The 20,888-nt window shown below is 33.2% G+C and overlaps 1 protein-coding gene across 1 annotated transcript; it reads left to right on the top strand.

The window, feature by feature from the left end:
• The first annotated feature begins 13,283 nt into the window (after positions 1 to 13,283).
• LOC147397297 (uncharacterized) lies at positions 13,284 to 16,290 on the top strand. The gene is made up of 3 exons (XM_086452842.1): positions 13,284 to 14,049; positions 14,504 to 14,640; positions 14,728 to 16,290. Exon 1 carries the CDS (start codon positions 13,409 to 13,411, stop codon positions 14,036 to 14,038), a length of 630 nt encoding a protein of 209 aa, XP_086308968.1. The 5' UTR covers positions 13,284 to 13,408; the 3' UTR covers positions 14,039 to 14,049; positions 14,504 to 14,640; positions 14,728 to 16,290.
• Positions 16,291 to 20,888: the final 4,598 nt, after the last annotated feature.

Raw genomic sequence — 20,888 nt, 5'->3', positions numbered from 1 at the left:
AAAATTATTTTTGAAGTAAAATTAAGAGTTCTTAGCTAGTGTTTGAAGATGGGGGCATTTAGAGTATTTCATATTAGTCTATTAAAAGGATTGGGGGTCAAGGGGTGTATTTATGTTTGAAAACATAAGGGTATTACAAATATTCTTCAAAACATAAAGGGGTCTATCTAAATCAACCAATTTTTTTTTTTTTTTCCCTTCTTGTTGGATTCATTTGCTCCGTCTCACACGAACCTTTAACCTTCAAACACGCACCTTTTGGATGGACTCTTCTGTACCGTTTCACACGTACACCTTAGCATTCAAACAAAATGGTCCATGTTGAACATATATTAAGATGGGTGATGTTAACTTTTAAGATGCATTAAATGCACCTCCACACTTATTTTACCATCCAAATGTCCTTAAAAAAAAATTGAGTCATGCTCGGATAACACAAACGGAGACGCAAAGGTGAGAAAATGATGTGGTGTCATGCACATTACCATAGATGTTTTTCTGCGAGATACGAGTAAAAAGCATCTACAATTATGTGCACGCCATCACATAATTTTTGTCGTCTTGTGGTTCTGTATGTGTCATTTTAGCATTTTCCTTAAAAAAATTCCCAACCAAAACCACACTAAAATTAGAAGAATATCTTAATTATAATAATTAATGAAGAAAAAAATTAATTGTTACAAACCATAAGAAAACTTCCTTTTCTATATCAACCAACCATTATTTATTTGTTAATGAGATACACTTATACGATTAATTTCATGCAATTTTACATAATGTAGACGGAATGTAGGCTTACGGGGAAGGGGCCAATGTGCACCAAGTTGCTCTAGTCTACGTGCCTAAGAAAGTCCAACTTTGAAGCGGCCTAGCCGCTGCAAAATTTTGGAGGAACCCTCCTCCTAATATGACATGGGTTTTTTTATATTTATTTCATACCACTACTTTTTCATTAATAGTTGGGATACTTCCTTCGAGACTAGGGTTTAAAATGGGTCGAGCTTGGGTTAATTCTATGTATATCCATATACAGATCCAAATTTTTTATCCAAATTCGTATCAGAATTGGACTTTGATCCTTTTAGCTAAAATTATATTTAAATCATTTTGCTTTCACTAAACTTGGATCCAAATTCAACCTGACTGAATTACTTAATTCAGATCGGCCATGTCAGATAATTTTGGATCGTTCAACATTTTTCTATTATATTTCTTTTCTAATTACTATATTATTCTATTTTACCATTAATTATAGTTCTTTTATTTTATAAGAATTCATGTTATATTAAAATTGTAGAAAAAAGATATTTTGAAAAACACAAAAATATAAATTTCAAAGTAATATTTGATTCGGATCTAGGAGGATAAAAGAATGGATCGATATCCAATCTTGATCCGTCTTGGATCAAGGAGTATCGATCCATATTCATATCCGATCCATTATTTATTCGAATCTACTCCAAGGGTCCAAACCTACTAAATTCTGAATCGGATCACTCAAATTTCAAGTAAAATCCAATCCATTTTATGCCCTAATGAAGAGACCAAGTGTAATTCAAAGGAGAGGGTTCTACCAAAATTTTGAAGTGGCACGGCAACTTCAAAGTTTTTTTGGGTGACTAAGCGCATTAACCTTTTGCAAGGCTTGTGATAGGTCTGAATGAGTGTATGACTTATAGCCTTTGAGACGTGGACTTCTCTGATCAAGGTTTAGACTTTTGAGATTCATCAATGTTCAAGTTGTTCACGAGTTATATTGATTCAGTCCAAGTCAAAAGATTGACACAATCTTGTGGCTTGGATCGACCAAATTATTTTTATATTTTTCTTATCTCCTGTAAGTCCCTAATAAAAAAGATTATTTATTACATTTAAAGACAATTAATGTTAAAATTGGATGAGGAGAAAGTTCTATGAACTTCAAGGGAGAATCTATAGATAATTGGTTCTTGAATTAAATTTTTTTTCCTTTTTTTTTTAAAAAAAATTTCATATAGATATAAAATTATTGTTGAAATATAAAAAAATTATTTTGGAAGAACATATACTAAAATTATGTTGTTACCGATACTATAGTAATTGTTATTAAAAAAAAATAAAAATCATGTTTATACCATTTTCTGTAGGACATAAACGTAATTTCTGTGTCTTGGGTTAAAAAACCCAAGTTGGAATTTGTTGATGGACAAACCAGACCATTAGGCTCTAACTTCTTTTGCATTTTAATGTTTAAGACAAAATAGACAATAATGGTCACATGTTATTGAGGGCTTGTAAATGAACCATTCATGTGGTTCACTTGGTGGGATAGCGACCAAGTCATATACAATGGTTCTAATACCTATCAAATTTGGCTTCAATATTTGAGTAATTGATCGAGAATGAAAAGGCGACAAATATCCTAAGTTCACACTAAATGCCCGAAAATAAAATGTATAAATAATAAATGATAAATAAATAAATAAAAAGGTAAAATGTTGATTTTCTTGACAAGGTTTAAAATCATGTCCCGAGGCATTATCTAGGTTAGGAATACATCGACGTTGCCTTGATTGAGACAATTGGTTTTTTGTACAAAATTTGGCCTAGAGTGAGACATCCCAAATGGTACAAAACTTTAAACCATTCGATCATTATTACTGTCGTATATGTCTTATGTGGATCCCATATATCCTAGTTCCAATTCAACGTAATTGGGTATCATACACTTATATCTTTAATATAATGAAACTGATCTTCCGAAACGTGAGGGTTTTTGACTTGTCCTAGTTGGGAATTGTTTTGATTGCTTGTTCATCGATTTAGTTCATGTTCAAGGGGTTGGTCTTGAAATTAAGGTCCCTTCGACTCTGGCACTTGTGGGCCGATCCTTGTTCAAGCCCTTGGACACAACCATTACCTTTTAGGAGGCCTAACTCCCTTAGAAATTAACAACTTGAGGGTGGTACCACTCGGGAATTTGTTTCCCCTATGAGTCTTTCTTCACCAACTACCTAAATTGTTCAAGAAAGATTCAAATTCTTCCAAAAAATACTAAAGCTTCATATGAGCTCTTTATATATGAGTAGGTAATCTTTTTTTTTATCAAGATATCCAGGTTTCTTAGAGTACCTGACTAATCCTCAGGCCACGTGTAACCTCTCCCCTACCCCAAAGCAATTTCTAATATAAATCTCTGAAAGTGACCTCTAGTAGCATTCCAACCCAAATATCTTCCTTTTGTATCTATATTGGTTAGAGAAGATGCTTTCCTCATAATCAAAATGAACTCCAATGGATACCACCTTCTAAATCACTACTCATGTCTCTAATTCACTATTCACATAACTGAAAAATAATAAAATTGATGTTGCCAACCCAACTTTACCTGATACACCCCAATTTAAATATAAAAATAATAATCAACCATTATTTTTATTTATTTCTCTAAAGAAGAATATATATATATATTCATGATCAAACTTATTTTATTACAAATTTTCGTCGAATTTGGTTGAACAATTGATTTGGTCTGATTTGTGAAATATTTAATGAAATGAATATTGAATAATAATAATAGAAAATAAGTAGAGGATAAAAATTATGTTTAAAAGAATAGTTCATAAAAAAATGTAAGGCAAGAATGACATTTATATTAAAAAGTGGGGACGTAGTTGGTATTTATGTGTGATGAATAGTGAAATAGAGATCCATCTCTAAATTTATGTTTCGTCTCCAAATCTAAAGATGTGAATAATGAAATAGAAGACTTGTCAGAAATATAGAGACCGGTTGGAGTTACTCAAATGGGGGATTCAAACTCAGGACCTCCATTTTTTAAGGCGTGATCTTGGCCATCTCACCAACCCTTAAATGCTTATATGTGGTAATCTATACTTACACAGACATGTCGTCTGGAGCACGATCGAGTTTAGCTAAAAAGGCCTAAGATGTTATATTTTTTACCTCTCCTAATTTCTTTTTCATATTCAACTTCTTCATTCATATAAAAGAGTACTTGATGTATATAGGCTTTGCAACACTTATCTTAATGCCTATGATCAAGTTAAAATGCATTGAAGAAAGAAATCAGCAGTATTGACCGAGTCAACTCTATTTAGCGAAGTCAACTCGACTCAAATTTTGATTGATTCACAAGACCTAGTCCAACTTCTCTTAAGACTCTTTCTTCTATTGAATTTCTATTTGTTAAGGTTTTTAAGTAGTCCTATTTAATTTCTATTTCAATTTTAAAAAGTTTATTTTCCTAGTTAGTTTCTAATTTATTTTATGCTTAAAATTTATTTTTATTCTTTAGGTTATAATTAAAAATTCTTTTAAGGTTTTAAATTGAGTTTTAATAGGATTAGAAGATTAGTAACATGTTATAAATAGTTTATGAAGTTTATTTTTTAGTGTTTTAAAAGATTTCTAAGTTGTTTTGAGAGAATTATCTATATAAAGAGGTCTAATAAATAAATTCAATAAAATAAGTTTTTTTGAAGATTGATTAATAAAATAAGGGAATTTTCTTCTCTTTTTTTGTTTTTTCGAGCGTAAAAGTCCGATATTGATTCTTAACTTTAGTGTTTGTAATTAATTTCTATCAATCTTAAACCTAAATTGAAGTTTCTAATCTGTTTTACTTGACATAGAGATTCTTCATTACTCTTAGTTCTTAGGATTTCACCAAAGACCAAATTTTAACATAAACTCAAGATTTGTATATTCTACCTTACATGAGTACTTTTCTATAGGTCCCATATAAGGTCTAAGTCTGACCATTTATTGTGTATGAAAATTTTCAAACAATACACATTCTTATATTTAGTGTACTATGAAACCCTAAAGATGGTAATTAATAATTAATAACAAATATCAGAGAGAATTTCGTAACACCTGGCAACGTCGAAGTAGCTTTTCAATTGAATCCTCTTCCAAGTTAGTAAATGAAATATTTAAGGTCTAAAAAATCTAGATAATTCAATAAGACAAGTTGATGGTTGGAATTTGACTTATGGGAGCCATTTAGATTATTAAATTGAGAATTCCCAACTCCCATCCAATCAACTAATGCCATTTATAAGGACCTGTTTGGTTATTGAAAAATGGGGACTGAATGGGCGGTCCAATGTAAGACTTTGATCTCTCATCTAATCTCTCGGCTAGGGTCCGTTTAAACCCCCGATTACCTTCCAAATATATATATAGACTACAACACTTATACGGTTTTTGTTCTAAAATTGGTTTTAACTTTTGCCTTTCTGAAATTTGTTTTGATAACAAAGTAAAAGTAGTTCAAAGAGTAGCCAAATTTTTTTGGGGAAAATATACAAAAATTTGTGGTCTTGGGGTGCTTACTTGCCCACAACACATCGTAGTAAAATTTTGTTAAATACTCGATTGCCCTCCATTAATCATAGTCACTCCAAACTGCTAAAATGAGTCAAAAATTTGTAATTGCAAAAAAAAGTTAATATCCGCAAAACTTTGTAACGAAAAACTTTTTTAATTTACGTATTATGCTGACATACCAAACAAGGCCTTAATATAACTTAATCAATATTGGGCTTCAATTCTAAGCATCTTAACCACTAACTTTTATAATAATTTTTCTTAAAGGAAGTTTAAGTTATATCTTTTGGATACTTGTGTGAGATATTTTCAGCTTTAGAAATCAAGTTTATTGTAGTATAAGATTATAAGATAAGCAGAGGAGATGGTGATAGGTGGGATGGTTGACCCAACTCTTTAGGATTATGGGCCCATATGACAGCGTTTTTGTTCTTTCAAGGCCTGACTTTTGAAGCTTCTATTAGGCATTGGGGGGACCATGAAAGAGCTTTCCTTCTCAAGCCTGTCTTATTTTATAATCTCTTATTAGAGTTTTCATACAAGTTGTTCAGTTTTTCCACAAACACCTCATCCAAAGCCTTTTTTCTTTCTCTTTATATGTTAGGCACTGGGCACATGAGATAGTAATTGATGTGTTCAAACCTGAAGGAAGTTAAAAGTAGACTAAGTAATTTATTAATTGTCATAAAAATAAAAAATAATAATTAAAAGAAAAGCCTAGAGTCTTTTATCATTAATTATTATGTTCATATCTATATAATAAAACACTTATGTAGGATCCATACTGTTATACTTTCGTGGGATAAATCTTCCATCAATCAAGCTAAGCTATAGTTTTGTGGGGGCTTATTTCATTTTCTTTACTCTTTATCCCTTTAATTTTATTATGTCTCCTTTTTTATCCCTTTAACCCAATTTATTATTTTTACATCTTTAATTATTTTTTAAATAATACCCCTCCACTTTATTATAATTTTGTATGAGGACAAATGTCTCATCCGACTACAATTTTACGTGAGACAACTATCCCATCAAACTAAAATTTTGTAGACTCACTTTATTATATTTCTTTTTCAATTTTTCTAATTTATTTTATTTCATCTTTTTACCCACTTTATTGCTTTTATTTTTTACCTGGGCATCCTCTTTGAAGTTAACCAAAGTAAAAATGAAAAATAATAAAATTGAAAAAGGTATTATTAAAAAAAATTGAGTCAAAAGGGTAAAACAGAAAAAACAATAAAGTTGAAGAGATATTATTAAAAAAATTGGAGGTAAAAGAGCACAGGCATCCTCTTTGAGATTAAGAAGAAAAGATAATAAAGTTAGAGGGAATACTATTTAAAAGGGGGAGGTAAAAGAAGAAATATAGTAAAATTGGAGAGAAATTATTGGAAAAAAAAAAAAAAAAAAATATATATATATATATATATATAATAAAATGGGTGTAATATGGACCCTACTCGACTTTAGCTAATTAGAACATTTATAACCTCCACAAAACTATAACTAAATGAGACTGCCGTTGTGTTTTATTATATAAATATATGATTGGAACATAAAACAAAAGGATTTTCCAGTCTTTAAGATAGAGCATCATATGTACATCTCACATGGGACGAAAAACACTATAAAATTTCCTCGAGATTAGTATAGATTTCATAGGGATTTGTTTCAAGTATCTAACCCCTAGGACTTTGTCAATGCCTCATCTAACTTGGCCTTCCTCTTTAAAAAAAAGATTATCCAAGAATAGGTCGTCATTGTGTTTGAAACTCGTTCAATGTTACCTTATTTAAATAATTTAAATCTCTTATATTTGATATATATATAAACATGAGATGATGTGATTGTAAGATCTATTTGATATATAACGTCAAGTCATGTTTCTATTATTATTTTGGTAAGTCTTATCACTTATGCTACAGTTTTTGTTTTTGTTTGATTTAAATTTATGTGGCAAACACAAATCATCTTCTAATTATCTAAATTTAATTATAATGCTGCCATCCACTTTGTCGCGACTAGTCATATATTTTAAGATAATTGTGCAATTTTCCCTTAAGTTTAGGTGAAAGAGTCATGATAATTGACACCCCTGACATGACATGATCGAAAATCGTAGATCTGCTCTTCTCGAGATACAAAATTATATATTTTTTATGGGAAGTGCAGTTTTGTATTCCGATAAGAGCCAATCTACAATTCCTAAACATGTCACATCAGGGGTTTTGATTGAGTATGTCGTGTGGGTAAGTCAGATTATCATGATTCTTAAGTGAAAAGTAGAAATACTCCTAATTAAGATTTTAAAACCAATGACATACCGCCACACCTTAGTCTGCCTTTGAAAATAATCAAATAAAGAAAAAGACTCAAATGCCCTCATCTTCAACTTCTTGCCAATATCCCTTGTTTTCCCCCTGAAAAATCCATTATTTTCAATTTCTTTGAATGAGATAATTTTTAGCATATTCAGCCTTTTACATCAACTTGCACATCATTATCTTCAATATTTAGCTAAAAAACTCATAAATTTTATTTTCCCTAAAGAGAGTAGTGAGTATTATCTACGTTAGTTGTTTTTAGAACTTTTATTTCTCCAACACTATCCCCATCCTAAAAATTGTACAAGAATCATCTCTCCTCTCTTTTATTTCTTGTAAAGTCTCTTTTTTTATCTCCTTAACTTATATCCAAAACCCAAATCCTATCTGTTCTTTTCCTCTTCTTCTTCTTTCCTTTTTTGTTCGATATTTCACTCAAGTGAAATATTATTTAATAACACATCCCCATTTAAATAACATTTTTTTTTTGGGGTGTCGAGATGATTTAAACTTTCAATATTGCATTTAAAGTATGATAAAGAAAATTGGTTACCCCAAAGGGTTGGCTCAATGGCAATTTCAGACCGATAAGCGAGTAATGCCCGTAGGTCATGAGTCCGATACCTAGTATGAGCATTAATTCCTTAAGGGCCACCCACGAGCGTGCACCCTTACTTACATAGTGTGGTGATGTGCAGGTGTTGCACGTGTCCCAGGACTAATCCTTGGACAAGACCACGGTCTATGGACTAGGCAAAGCCCAAATACAAGTCTGATCCATTGTTTATGGGGATATCTGATTATAAAAAAAAAGAAAATGAAAAATGAAAATCAGTTAACATGATAAAAAGAAAACCAATATTTGGAAATGACTTGACTTGGAAGCAAAGGTAGGATGATACCCTCCACCATGACATGCTACACTTACTTTCCACTTTAGTTAGAAGTTGGATAGCAAGTAGAGCCTCATTTGGTGGCCCAACCAATCAAACAATAGATAACTCTCCAACCATATTATATGAAACATATCCTCTATGTTTCCTCCTCAACCTACCTTTAACAAAAAACCTTTTATATATGTCCCCTACTTGTTTAAGTGCTAAACGCGTGAATTGAGGAGTATATGAGTTTAATTTAAGTACCACAAACACATTATGACCCCATAATCTCCAACAACTCATCTTCTTATGGTATTTTAAAATGACAGAAATGTTATTCCAATCTCTTACCTTCAATTATGGACATGAGAGTGAAGAGGTTATTGGCTCATTTCCCAACTAATTCTGCTCACATTAATACACAATAGATATGTTCAATTATGGGTGAACTATTTAATTGATGGGTCACCACCATCTAGATCGAAATAATAAAAAATAAGAAAGAAAACAAAAGTCATAAGTGTTGGTGGTGTTAATGTAGATTTGAGTTCAAAATCCCTCACTTATTTTTAGCGAAAAAAATTAATTTCTTTGAAAAATGTGACTTTCAATGTACAATTATATAATTTTTCTACAATTTATTTCCCTACTAGAAGCAATTTCTGAAAAAACTTCAAAACGGCCAGGCTACCTCAAAATTTTGAAAGAACTCCCTTCATTAGATGACACGTTGTATTTCTAGGGAGGTATCCCAAATGTTAATGGAAATGTAGGTTTGAAATGAACACAAAAAATTATTTGTCATGTTGAAAGGTGGGTTTTTTCAAAATTTTGAAACGGCATACCCACTTCAAAGTTGAACTCGCAATTTCCACTCTGCGGGTGGACGTTTTGATATCCCTCAAAAAGAGATTTTCTCACGTCTAGTGTTATTCTCTCACGATTACTCCCATCCCAAAAACTCAAAACAACTCTCTTCTCGATGTCTTCCTAGGTGCAATCAAAGGATTGAATTCATTTTCACCACTATTTTCTTAAGGAATTCATATTCTCTTAAAAGCAAAATCCCTAAAATCAAACATAATCTCATTAAAAATATACAGTAAATCAGTCTTAAAACATCAAATAATACTTCCATATTCCCTATTTCACATAGATTCCGTTGCCTAAGCTAATTCCAGAGAAATTTTGACGAAGTTTTTGTACTGAAAAATTGTATAGCTTTGATGTGGGGATCTTCCTCTATTGATAAAGAAGGAGTTTCTAATTTGCCATTTTCCCTTCTTATCCCTTCTATTTTGAGATAAGAATCGTGTTAGATTCTCTTATTAAAAATCATTTCTAATTCAACCGTTCAAATCCTGAAATTCCAAGGATTAGAATTTTTTCTATTCACGAAGCCATGTTTTCTCAACTTCCATCCAAACCCCTTCCCTCGGTGAACCACCCGAGCGATACCAATGCACAGGTCGAAAGATCGTCCCCTCTGAACCTTCTCATCCTCTACTGGCACATGTTGTTATCCCATGGGTTGGATATTTTATTGTTCATAACTAATGTTATTTGTACAAATAATAGGAGTTAAAATGCTATATGATGGTATTCTTTAAGTATTCTAATTTTGATAACTATTTTATTATATATTTACTAATATTTTGAATAATTTTAATATTACCTCTGGGGGGCCTAATATTATGTAATGTGGGCACCATCATAAATTTATTTCCTTCTGCATTCAATTAAAGTAAAGCTATCAATTCTGGTTCAACATGTACTGATCCAATTGATTTAAATTGGAATCTCATCCATTGAGCCTAATTCATCCACACCAGATTTAGACCCCTCACCATTACAATTGAATAGGTTTTGGACCTACCATGATCCGTTCTAGACCAGATCCATTGACACCACAATAGTGTCACTTATCCAAATAAAATAAAAAAAGATTTTTTTTTCGAAAAATTTGAAACTTGAAGAATCTTTGAAATCCAAGAAGAAATTTAAAATAATAATCTAAAATCATCCCATTTGATATTTTGATTAAATAAATATAAAAAAAAATTCAAATCTAAGGTAAGTAAATCGAAACAAAATTTTATAAAGTACACCTGGCATGCCACTTGGTAGTCAAGTGAGCAACAAAACGTACAAGTGACACTAAGATGCCACTTGTCACCCAACGAGGCTTAGCATGTCAAATAAGATGTAAAAAATATTATTAAAATAATGAAAACAAGATGACAGCTGCCCACGACCTTCTTCATCAATGCTTTCTGACCCCACACACCACTACGGGTCTTCTCGATTGTTTTGAAATATTATATTATTATTTTAATTACAAAGTAAAAGAGAAGATTGGGAATCTTCGAAAATATTTGTTCAAACGGACAAATACTTGCCGCTTAAGTTTTCAGTTAAAAGGGACACAAAGGTATGGGAAATTGGGAACCGTTTCCACAACCTTCGATTGATCACAAAATTTTACGCCAGTGTAAAAATTTACTTCTGTCGGCAAAGTTTTGCTTGCAAGCAAAGCAAAACTTAGTAATTACAAGCATATACGCCAACCAGGGTGAAGTTACTGAAATAGGCCTATTACAAGATGAAGTGATAAAGCTTAAATTGAAAACAAGATAACTTGATAAACCTCATATGTCACTTTCATGATTTTATCCTTTAAAAGATAAAGTTTTATTTATTTTGACTTAACTAATAAAAACAAAAAAATAAATAAGTGGTTAGATAAAAAAGAGGCAGACCTAATTTGTTGAAGATAAAGATGGGTTTCTTTGTGATTGCAAATTGGGGTGTCAAAGGTCAACAAAATCAAAATGGATAGAATAAAAGATTTGGATTAATATGTAATAATAAATTTTTTAATACATTAGATATGTTGCTCAATTTTAATAAGACATTAGGTATTTATGAAAATTATTTTTAATACTTAATTTGTGAGTACGTTTGTTGGTTTTAGTCATGAGATGATATATTTCACATGTTATAATCAAGGGTTTGTATGGTTGCACAGAGAAAATAGGTCAGAAGTGATTTTCTTTGGGAAAAATGAGATTTTTAGGTTTATGATTTTTTGCACTTTTGCGTAAAAAATAATTTTGTGTTGAAAGCGATTTTCTATTTTGATGGAAAAATATTTCCAACAAACCTTCCAAGAAATTATTATTATTATTTTTATGACATAGGTGTTCGAATTACATCCGAAGGGGGATTGAAAGAGCCAAGGCATATGGGTCCTTCCCTCGGGCATGTGCAATACCCACACATCACACGCACCGGGTAAGTGAGGGTGCGCTCTCGTGAGTGGCCCTCCAAGAAATTATATTTCCATCTCTTTTAGTTAGTCTCTCATGACTTGTCCCCACTCGTAAAACTAAAGATCAACTCTCTCTTGACATTTTCTCGAGTGCAATCAAACACATAAATTCATAAAATATATTATATGCGATCGTGTAGGCTTAAGTGGATATCTACCTACTTGTAATCCTTAAGTCATCTAAGTAATTTAGTCATTGGGGAATGATAAAATTGACCTAACAAAATACATTACAAAATAAAGAAAGAACATAAATACAATATCTAAAGGCCTTTAATTTTTTACATTGATTTGCTTTTGTAGCTAGAAATGAGCTCATTTGTACCAATGGGTATTAGTGGACCCCTTAATTAATTTATACCATCAAAGATTTATCCAAATAAGTTATCTTGGTTAAACAAATCTTATCGTTTTCGTGAGAAAGAATTTTGGATTTCCTTACGACTCAAAATCTGGAGTTCAAACCATTGTCACATAGCTCACTCTGATTTTCATCGTTGTTCTTCTCTATCTTGGTAGACTCGACTTATACATGTGTGGTACTTATCAATCATCCTCAATGCTCAATCCTAGATTGCCAATGTGCTAATCTACTTGAACTCAAAGCTCCTTAGTAAGACTTAAAATCTTACTGTATTAATAAAGAAAGTGATTTTTCTATTGAGTACTTCTTTATTATATCTATTTCTTCATAGTCAAATACACTGTAAATCTTTAGTTTAATACCCTTTTTCCTCACTTGTCTATCAAAACACAAACTTAATTAATTAAATATTATCAAATGAATTTATATAGTTAAAAATCACTATTACACAAGTTATTTTCAATTAAATATTTTTACATAAATAATTGAAAATTTACAAAATAATACCAAATACAACCTTAAAATAATCCATACTTTTCATCGAATTTTTTTTTTCTAGATAGCCGCCATAAAGAAGATAATAGAGGTGAATACATCATGCCACGTATATGTTGAGATTATTTTCACATTTCACGTGACAGTCCATAAGTCCGCCACGTATTCACTTATAGTTTACAAAGTTAAAACCTTATGACCCGGGTCCATAAAAATTTTGGGATGGCATATCGTAATTATTGACACAGAAGTGGTATTTACGTTATTTATCACACGAAGCAGGGGTATTTTAGATGTCCTCATACGTGGCAACAGGCCTCTTAGAGCTCAACAGCTGTTAAGCAAACGTCATAAAATCCGTTTATTTTTGCTACACAAAGATTTAAATCTAGCCGTTAGATTGGAATCGAAACCCTAACCCAGGTTCAGTTAACTAACCAAACAACGGCTCTAGTTAAGTTAAAGATTTGAGAAGGCCTAAGTGAAAAACCCCAAATCCTACTTAAATTACGATTCTCATAATCTTTCAAATCCTATAAAGGAAACGCTTGAGGCGAGTTAGGTTTGCCAAAATAGAGAGCGAAAGTGCCCCTCTAAGAAAAAGTCTCCCTCCCTCTCCTCTCCTCTCCTCTCTTCTCTCTTCTCTTTTACTTTACTTTCTCTCTCTTCTGTAGGAACAATGGCGGCGTCTACGAGAACTAGGTCTAGAGGTCCAGTCCTGCACACAACAGCCGGATTCCAGAGATCGATCTCTCCTTCAGGAAGATATTGTTATTCGACACCATCTTCATCCTCATCTGCTTTCGCTTCGTCAAGTTCGAGTTTCTCCTCTCGATCTACTGGTTTTTTTCACAGATCGACTTCCCCTACTCGTGTAAATATATACGGATCCGTCCCTTCCGCACCATCCGTTCGGTTTTCTATCGATCGATCGATCTCTCCGAGCAGATCGATCACTGCATCTCCTCGCGATCAGGTCGTGAAGAAGCAGAACAATCCGTTATCTGCGTCTTCATCTCAGAAGAGAACGTGTATGTGCTCTCCAACGACGCATCCAGGTTCGTTTCGATGCAGTCTTCACAAGAACCACAATAACCATCATCACGGTTCGTATCCATCTAATCGATTGAACGCTAGGAGATCCGCCATGACCAATTCGCTTGTTCGAATCGGTACTGTGGAGGGGGATTGGGTTAAGAGGGCTTTAGCCGCTTTGATCCGACCTTCCTCTCATCAGCAGAAAAGAAGAGCGGCGTTCCAGCCGAGGCCAAGCCGACTCTCGATCATGTCGAAGGCTGAAGATTTGTGATTGTGGAACAGGTTCGTTTATTAAATTCTCCGATCTCTAATCTTTGCAGGGTAGATCAACAGAATCTGCACACATACACTGATGAATCAGAGATCGCTGGTCGACATATCGTTGGATCGAACAACAAAGCGGAGAATTTTTTTTGTTTTTTTTGTTTTTGTTTTTTGGACAGCAGAGATCAAACCCTAAAAAAGCCCTAAAATTCTGTGACTTGGATATCAAACCCCTCTCCCTTGTAAATATCATTTTGTAGCCATTAATGGCTATTGAAGGAGTTATGAGAGACTAAATTTTGTTATTGGACAAACAAACAAGACTAAAATCAACTCTTAATCCATCCAATCCAATGTTCATCATAGAAGATAAAGCAATTCGTTAAAAGCTGACAGTTTGCACAAGTGGTTTGTTTGGCATCCATCGTTAATGAAAAACCCAATTGACGTTAGCTCCGTTATGTGTTTGCAGCGAAACGATTCCCGTTGGATGTACCGTTATCCTTGTATTGACGATTTCCGTTAGCTGTCATCTTTAACGTGTGGATTGCGTCGTCGTATGTGTTGGCGCCGTATATTTGTTCGTCGTATTTAGTTTGGTTCGTTGAGGTAATTTTTTTTTCCCATTTTTAATTATTATTTCTCTATTTTTATTGTTTCATCCTTTTTTTTTAAAGCTTATTTGTTTCTTTGCAGGTAAAGGCATATTGGAGCCAGAGAGAACCAGAGGTTTCACAGCAGCATTGACAATAATCCTTTACAGAAAGGAAAAAATAAAATATAATCTAAAATATGAGAAAAATCAACTTCGGAAGAATTTCATTTTAACGTTAAAAATATTAATTAACTGAAAAAAAAGGAAATTTAAGGGCTCGTGATTCGTGAAGGTTGCAACAAAAAAAAATTGATTAAAAGCTTAACAATGGAAAATAAAAATGATTAAAAATATTTAATAAAATAAATGCATCGAGTTTGCTGAAGGACGAAGACAAGTAAACTTCTGAACTGGGCCCACTTCTTGTTGGACTTTTATACATAAAAAAATAAATAATAAAAAAGACCTGATTTTAACTAGGGCGAAAAGTATAGGGAGTTAACATCAATCAAGCTGATTTAGGCCCAAAGTGATGGATCCTGGGCCCCAAAGAGTGACTCGTGTTACCATTACCGTGACCAACCCTAGTACAACAGTTAATTTTACCTGACAGTGTTGATGTCAGCCCGAGGTACCTCGTGGTTTTCGGCCTTTTACTTTTGTCGTCCCATCATCTGATCCGTAGATGAAGCCTTGGGATCTCAACCACCGAAATCTTGAGCACCATTGATGGTTTTTAATTTGGGAACACGGTCCTTCAATTAACTTTTTTTCTGGTACACCTCGATTTTTTTTTTTTTAATAATGAATTTCTAAAGTCCCCCCTCTGACACACGCCCCCATATGCATCTGACGTAATAGAATCATAGATTCTTTTCCTCTAGATACTCAAATTCATCCAGAGGAATTACAGTTGTGTATCCCGAGGAAAAATATAAGGTTCTAATTCATGCCATGTCAGGGACCCAGGAGGCATGTGCGCGTCAGAAAATCACGGCTTGTTTTTTTTTTTTTTAATTTTTTATTACGAATTTTACCTGAAAAGAAAAGCAAGGTACTGTTGTCGAAATTTAGCTAAAGAAAGAGAAGCAGGATAGTGTTGGAAGTAGGGATCGAGATTCGAGAAGGTGGCCTAAAAATGAGAGGCTAATAATAGTGAGAAGCAGGACAAGGTTGGGGACCTTTGAAGTTGCCTTTTTATATATATATATATATATTCAAAGGTGCATACCATGTGGCTCTCAATGAATGCGAGTTTTGAATTTGAGAGTGGATCCTATGCGCATACACACATCCCTCCATATATATGGCTTACGTGGCATGTGTTGAGGTTTTGGAGCAGGGTTTCCATCCTCCACTCTAGGCGTACACGATCTGAACTATTTTAATTTGCAAAGACGTGGCAAACAGCAACAATAATATTGTACTGGATTTTCATTATTTTATTGAATCCTTTATAGTTATGATGCTGCAGTACAGTCGCAGAAAACAAACTCGGGAGAGAGGTATGTGCTTCTGCTTCAAGTCGACAACACCGAAAGTAAGAGAAAATAAAATTAAGTCCATCTTTCACAGTACCAGTGGGTTCCACTCAATACTCTATCGTTTTGTTTGTTTGATTTTATTTATTTATTATTAATATTATTTTAATTTTTTGTACTTTATACCTCTTGTTTCAAAAAGGTAACATGTGAGATACTGTAAAAGATTTAAACTGTGTTAAATACCCTCCTTTTTCCAAGACTTACCTTCTGTCATTCAAAACTCTAGGCGTAGGCTCATAGGCTCATAGTCATTCAAACTAGTTCTTGCGGTCAGGTCTATTTGCACACGTCAAAATCACACATTCTACCCAAATATTTATACCCCTCTTAACTTTAAAATATAATTATAATTATCTATATATATTTGATAAATGTATTATAACCTAAAATACTAATTTCACCAGTACACAAGTATCGAACGAATTCTCCTCTCTTTCCCTCTTATTTCTTCCCATCTATAAAGATGTCAATGAGTATTTTAAACTTCTTACTTATTTTTCTTATCCTAACATTTTCAATCAAGTCGAGGTCGTTCACATAAAAATATTCTATTCAGTTGATACTTATCAAATTTTTTTAATTATATTCAATAAATACCAACTCAATTTGCTAAAATAAGTCAAGTCTAAACCTACATCTATAAAATAAAAAAAAAAATCAGAGTTTTTTTTATTCAAAATTATCATTTTAGAGATTTTAATGATGATTTTTCAATTTTCTTGATAATTAAATGCAAAAAAAATAAGATAACTTGAAAAAAAAAAAAAAACTAAAATCTAATCTCATTGATTCAAATTCTCGCAAAACTCAAAAGAAAATAAATATCAAGAGAGAGAGAAAAAAATAATGAAAGAAGAGGATTTTTAAATTTTTTGTTGAGTGGATTTTGGTGTGTGCAAATAGATCAATCCTAGTTCCTACTCTTATGGAGGTCATTTTTTAAATCAAAATAATTCATCACCCCTATAATTATATTAGTTTTCTAAAATTACAAAAATTAGGATCAAGTAAGGTGTCATGTTCCTATAGGAGGAAAGGGGTTCACGTGACACATTTTGGTAGGAGCTCTCCTAATTCTCCATTTTTTATTTGACACGTAGTCCAATGTGTTTAATCTCTACTATAGACATCCCACTTTATCATAGGAACACCATTCTTGACTTGGACACAAATAACAGAAAATATCATTTTATTATATTATCTTAATAATCATGTAAGTTATTGTTTTAAATTACAAAAGACCCTACAATATATTAAATGATAAATCCTAATTTTTGTAGAACATGTCCATTTGCACACAAAAATAAATATTATTACTATCATTGTATAAGGTAAAATTTTAATTAGTATCCAAATAGCATCACGTTGAAATCCCAAAGAGGATCACATATTAGTGAAAGCTAATATTACCGGCATAAAACGTGATAACATGATTCTGCATGGGATCATGTCCTTGACAAAATATGATACTAGACAGGAATCGATTCCATCTAAGATAGCAAGATTCTTAATATAGCCTAAAAGCAGAAAATTGCCAAATAAAAATAAGGGGGTAGCAATTTTATACATAGAAAAATGATGTTAAATAAAATAGGCTTTTGAGTTGATAGTGATTTTTTATTTTTTAACTTTAAGTATTAGAGATTCTTTAGTAGATACCACACCATTACCTTAAGAATAAATCATTAAGCAAAGATGAAAAGAATCTGAGATTGATTTTTAGGTATATGTGATTAATTCACTAGTACAAAAAGGTCTTTAGATATTAGTTAAAAAAACCGATGTCTATATTGATGATGTCCAAAATCTAAGGTTTTTAGACATGGGCTTATAAGAAGGCGAGAATCACTAATACAATAATAATAAAATAAAACCTAAACATTAGGGTAAGAATCTCTATTTTGGGAAAATTCAATTTTGAAAAGAAAAATCAACAGTTTCCAAATAGGCCCAAATAAGTAAAAAATTACTCTAGAAATTTCAAACGCTTGATAATGGAGATTTGGCAAGATGTTGAAGATGAGAGCATTTGGGTTGTTTTATATTAGTCTCTCCAGAAATTACCAAGGTCAAATAAGCACCTTCAGTTGGAAAACACAAAGTATTGGATTCATGAATCTTACTAGAGTCAAAATCAATATAACGTCAAATTTATGTCAAAAATTGCTAATCAAACCAATGTTGGTATGTAGACTTGTCAAATGATGGGCCAAACATTTATAAAAACCCAACATGTGGCATGTTTCAGTGCATGTCATATTTCAATTCCCTTTCAGAGGACCCAACTAATAATCAGGGCGCATGCAGCTCCCTCCCCACACGCACAAGATATTTTTAAAGATAAATCTGTGAGGGTGGCCCCCTGCAGGGGAATTCGAAGAGTGATTTTTTGCTCACAGACTCCTCGCTGCGTGCCACGTCAAGCCTGCAAGAGTAGTTTTGGTGAATTAGGGATCCCATTCAATACACATGGGTTCATGTGATTGGTGGATCTCGGATTTCTGTGAGCCAAAAAAATAATTAGGGATTTGAATTCAAGACCTCCACTTCGTGAGGTGCGATCTTAGCCATTTCACCAATGCTCGGCTGGTTACCCAAGAGAAAAAAAAAAAAAAAAAGTTTACCTTAACACACACTCTTACTAAGTCACTCCACCCATCAATGTCAGTTTTTAATCTTCAAAACAGGATTCAAATTTGTAGACAGGGACACTAGTTACTTTCCCTTATAACATGACATTTTGTCGGTTGGGAGGTCCACATTGCGTGTCACCTCCCACTCTTTAGCTGTTACGACTTGAGAGAGAGAGAGACTTGATATATTATGTTGATAGCACCATTCCACCACCGTATGTCCCTCTACATGTTCTATTATCGATCACATAGTATTGTTTTGAGTCCTGATAATATGACTCACCAGGTGACATACTCAAATGACTCCATGAGGTGGACAAGTTTGGGAACCGTAGATTTGTATGTCTTGAGATACACTTTTTATGGAAAAGTGCAATTGTATATCCCAAGGCGTACAAATCTACAATACCTGAACTTGTCACATCATGGAGTCATTTGAGTATGCCACCTGGCAAGTCATATTATCACGACTATTTTTTTTTATGTGAGACATGACGATGTTACGGGGGATTATCAATTGATTGAGTTGGATCCTTAACTCCAATTTGACAAGCTAACTGTCAATGGGCCGGGTTTTGGACCAGACGGGCACCAACCCTATCCCAGATTTTCTCTTCTTGTGTAGCCTGCGTTTCTTCAAGATGAGGTACTTCGAAAGACACTCAGGCCCGATTGAAAATGTGTGGTCGACCAAAGAAAGTAGTTTTTTGGAAAAATTAGGAAAAGCGTCCCGTCCACTGGCTCCTGTTTGGACCATGTAAGGGTAGTGTTGTTATGTCTGTTAAGCTATCAGATCGAACCAGTATCTAATTCAAGTTTAGGGTTGGGTTCGAGCTAGAGATCTAGGCCCGTCCCGGCCCTATAATTTATATTATAACAAAAATCTACGGTCCGGCCAGTAAATTGGCCCGAATGCTTGCTTGCTGGGCTCGACATTTTGCGTTTGTTACTTGGTCCATACATAGGGGTGTTGGGTGTTGGGTAACTTGGGTTCCTATAGGGAAGGAAACAACATAGTTTAAGTACAGGAACTATGGTTATGATTGCTTTTTCTAAGAGAAGGATCAAACTTTAAAAGCTCTGACAAGGCTGGCAACTGGATGCGTTTGGAGTGTAGTTAGAACTGCCCAACTGTAGTTCCTATGTTGGCAATTTAGGGATAAAATTGTATTTGAGGGCCACATCCCCATATCTAAATTTAAGTGAAACTTTATGTAGGTGAAAAATTTTATAAAGATATTTAATATTTAAGTTAAATTTTATGAATATGAATGAAAATTGTATAAAAATACTCAAATGTTCAAATTAGAAAATAACAATTAGTATTATTGAGTTTAGTCCCACATCGGATACAAATTGCCTTATTTCTCTCCTTATAAGTTCCTAGGCCTCTTCACTTAGTGTCAATTGGTTTTAAGTTGGATCCCAAATTTATGATGGTATCAGAGCTGGTCTTTCTCTCTTTCAAATCACCCTCTTCATATCTCCACGTGTTTTGATCAAGTTCGGCTCATACATGTGTGGGGGCGTATTAAATTTATAAGATTCAGATGTAATTCAATTTGGTGTTGGAATTACGTTGTTCCCCCCCCCCCTCTTATCTACGGGACTATAAATGCCAAGAATAAGTTTGATCCTAAATCATTGCCATGTGTCTTTCTTGGTTATAGTCATCAATATAAAGGGTATCATTGTTTGTATCCACCAACGAGCCGTGTGTGTATTTCACGACATGTAGTTTTTGATGAGACAGCATTCCCGTTTAAGGATCCTGGAAGCCTTTTTTCCACCACACAATCCAATGTCAACTTAACATCATTCCCAACCTATAATCACATGTGACGATCAAGATGACGTCATCCAATTAGTTGGTTCAACTCATGATCTAATTTCATCTCAACACCTTGATTACTCTCATTCACCAACAGAAGTAATGAGTTCCTAACTTCACCACTCCATGATGCCCCTCCTACTTCACAAGTTGTAGTCCTAGATCCTCCAAATCACACCATGATGACACGACTAAAGAAAGGGATTGTAAAACCCAACCCCAAGTACTTCCTAGCTACCACTGATGTGTCCACA

The sequence above is a fragment of the Akebia trifoliata genome, chromosome 8 (genome assembly GCF_017979445.1).
Source record: "Akebia trifoliata isolate Shusen 1 chromosome 8, ASM1797944v1, whole genome shotgun sequence".
Lineage (NCBI taxonomy): Eukaryota > Viridiplantae > Streptophyta > Magnoliopsida > Ranunculales > Lardizabalaceae > Akebia > Akebia trifoliata.
The sequence above is the reverse complement of the archived record's forward strand: the minus strand, read 5'-3'. Positions and strand labels throughout refer to the sequence as shown.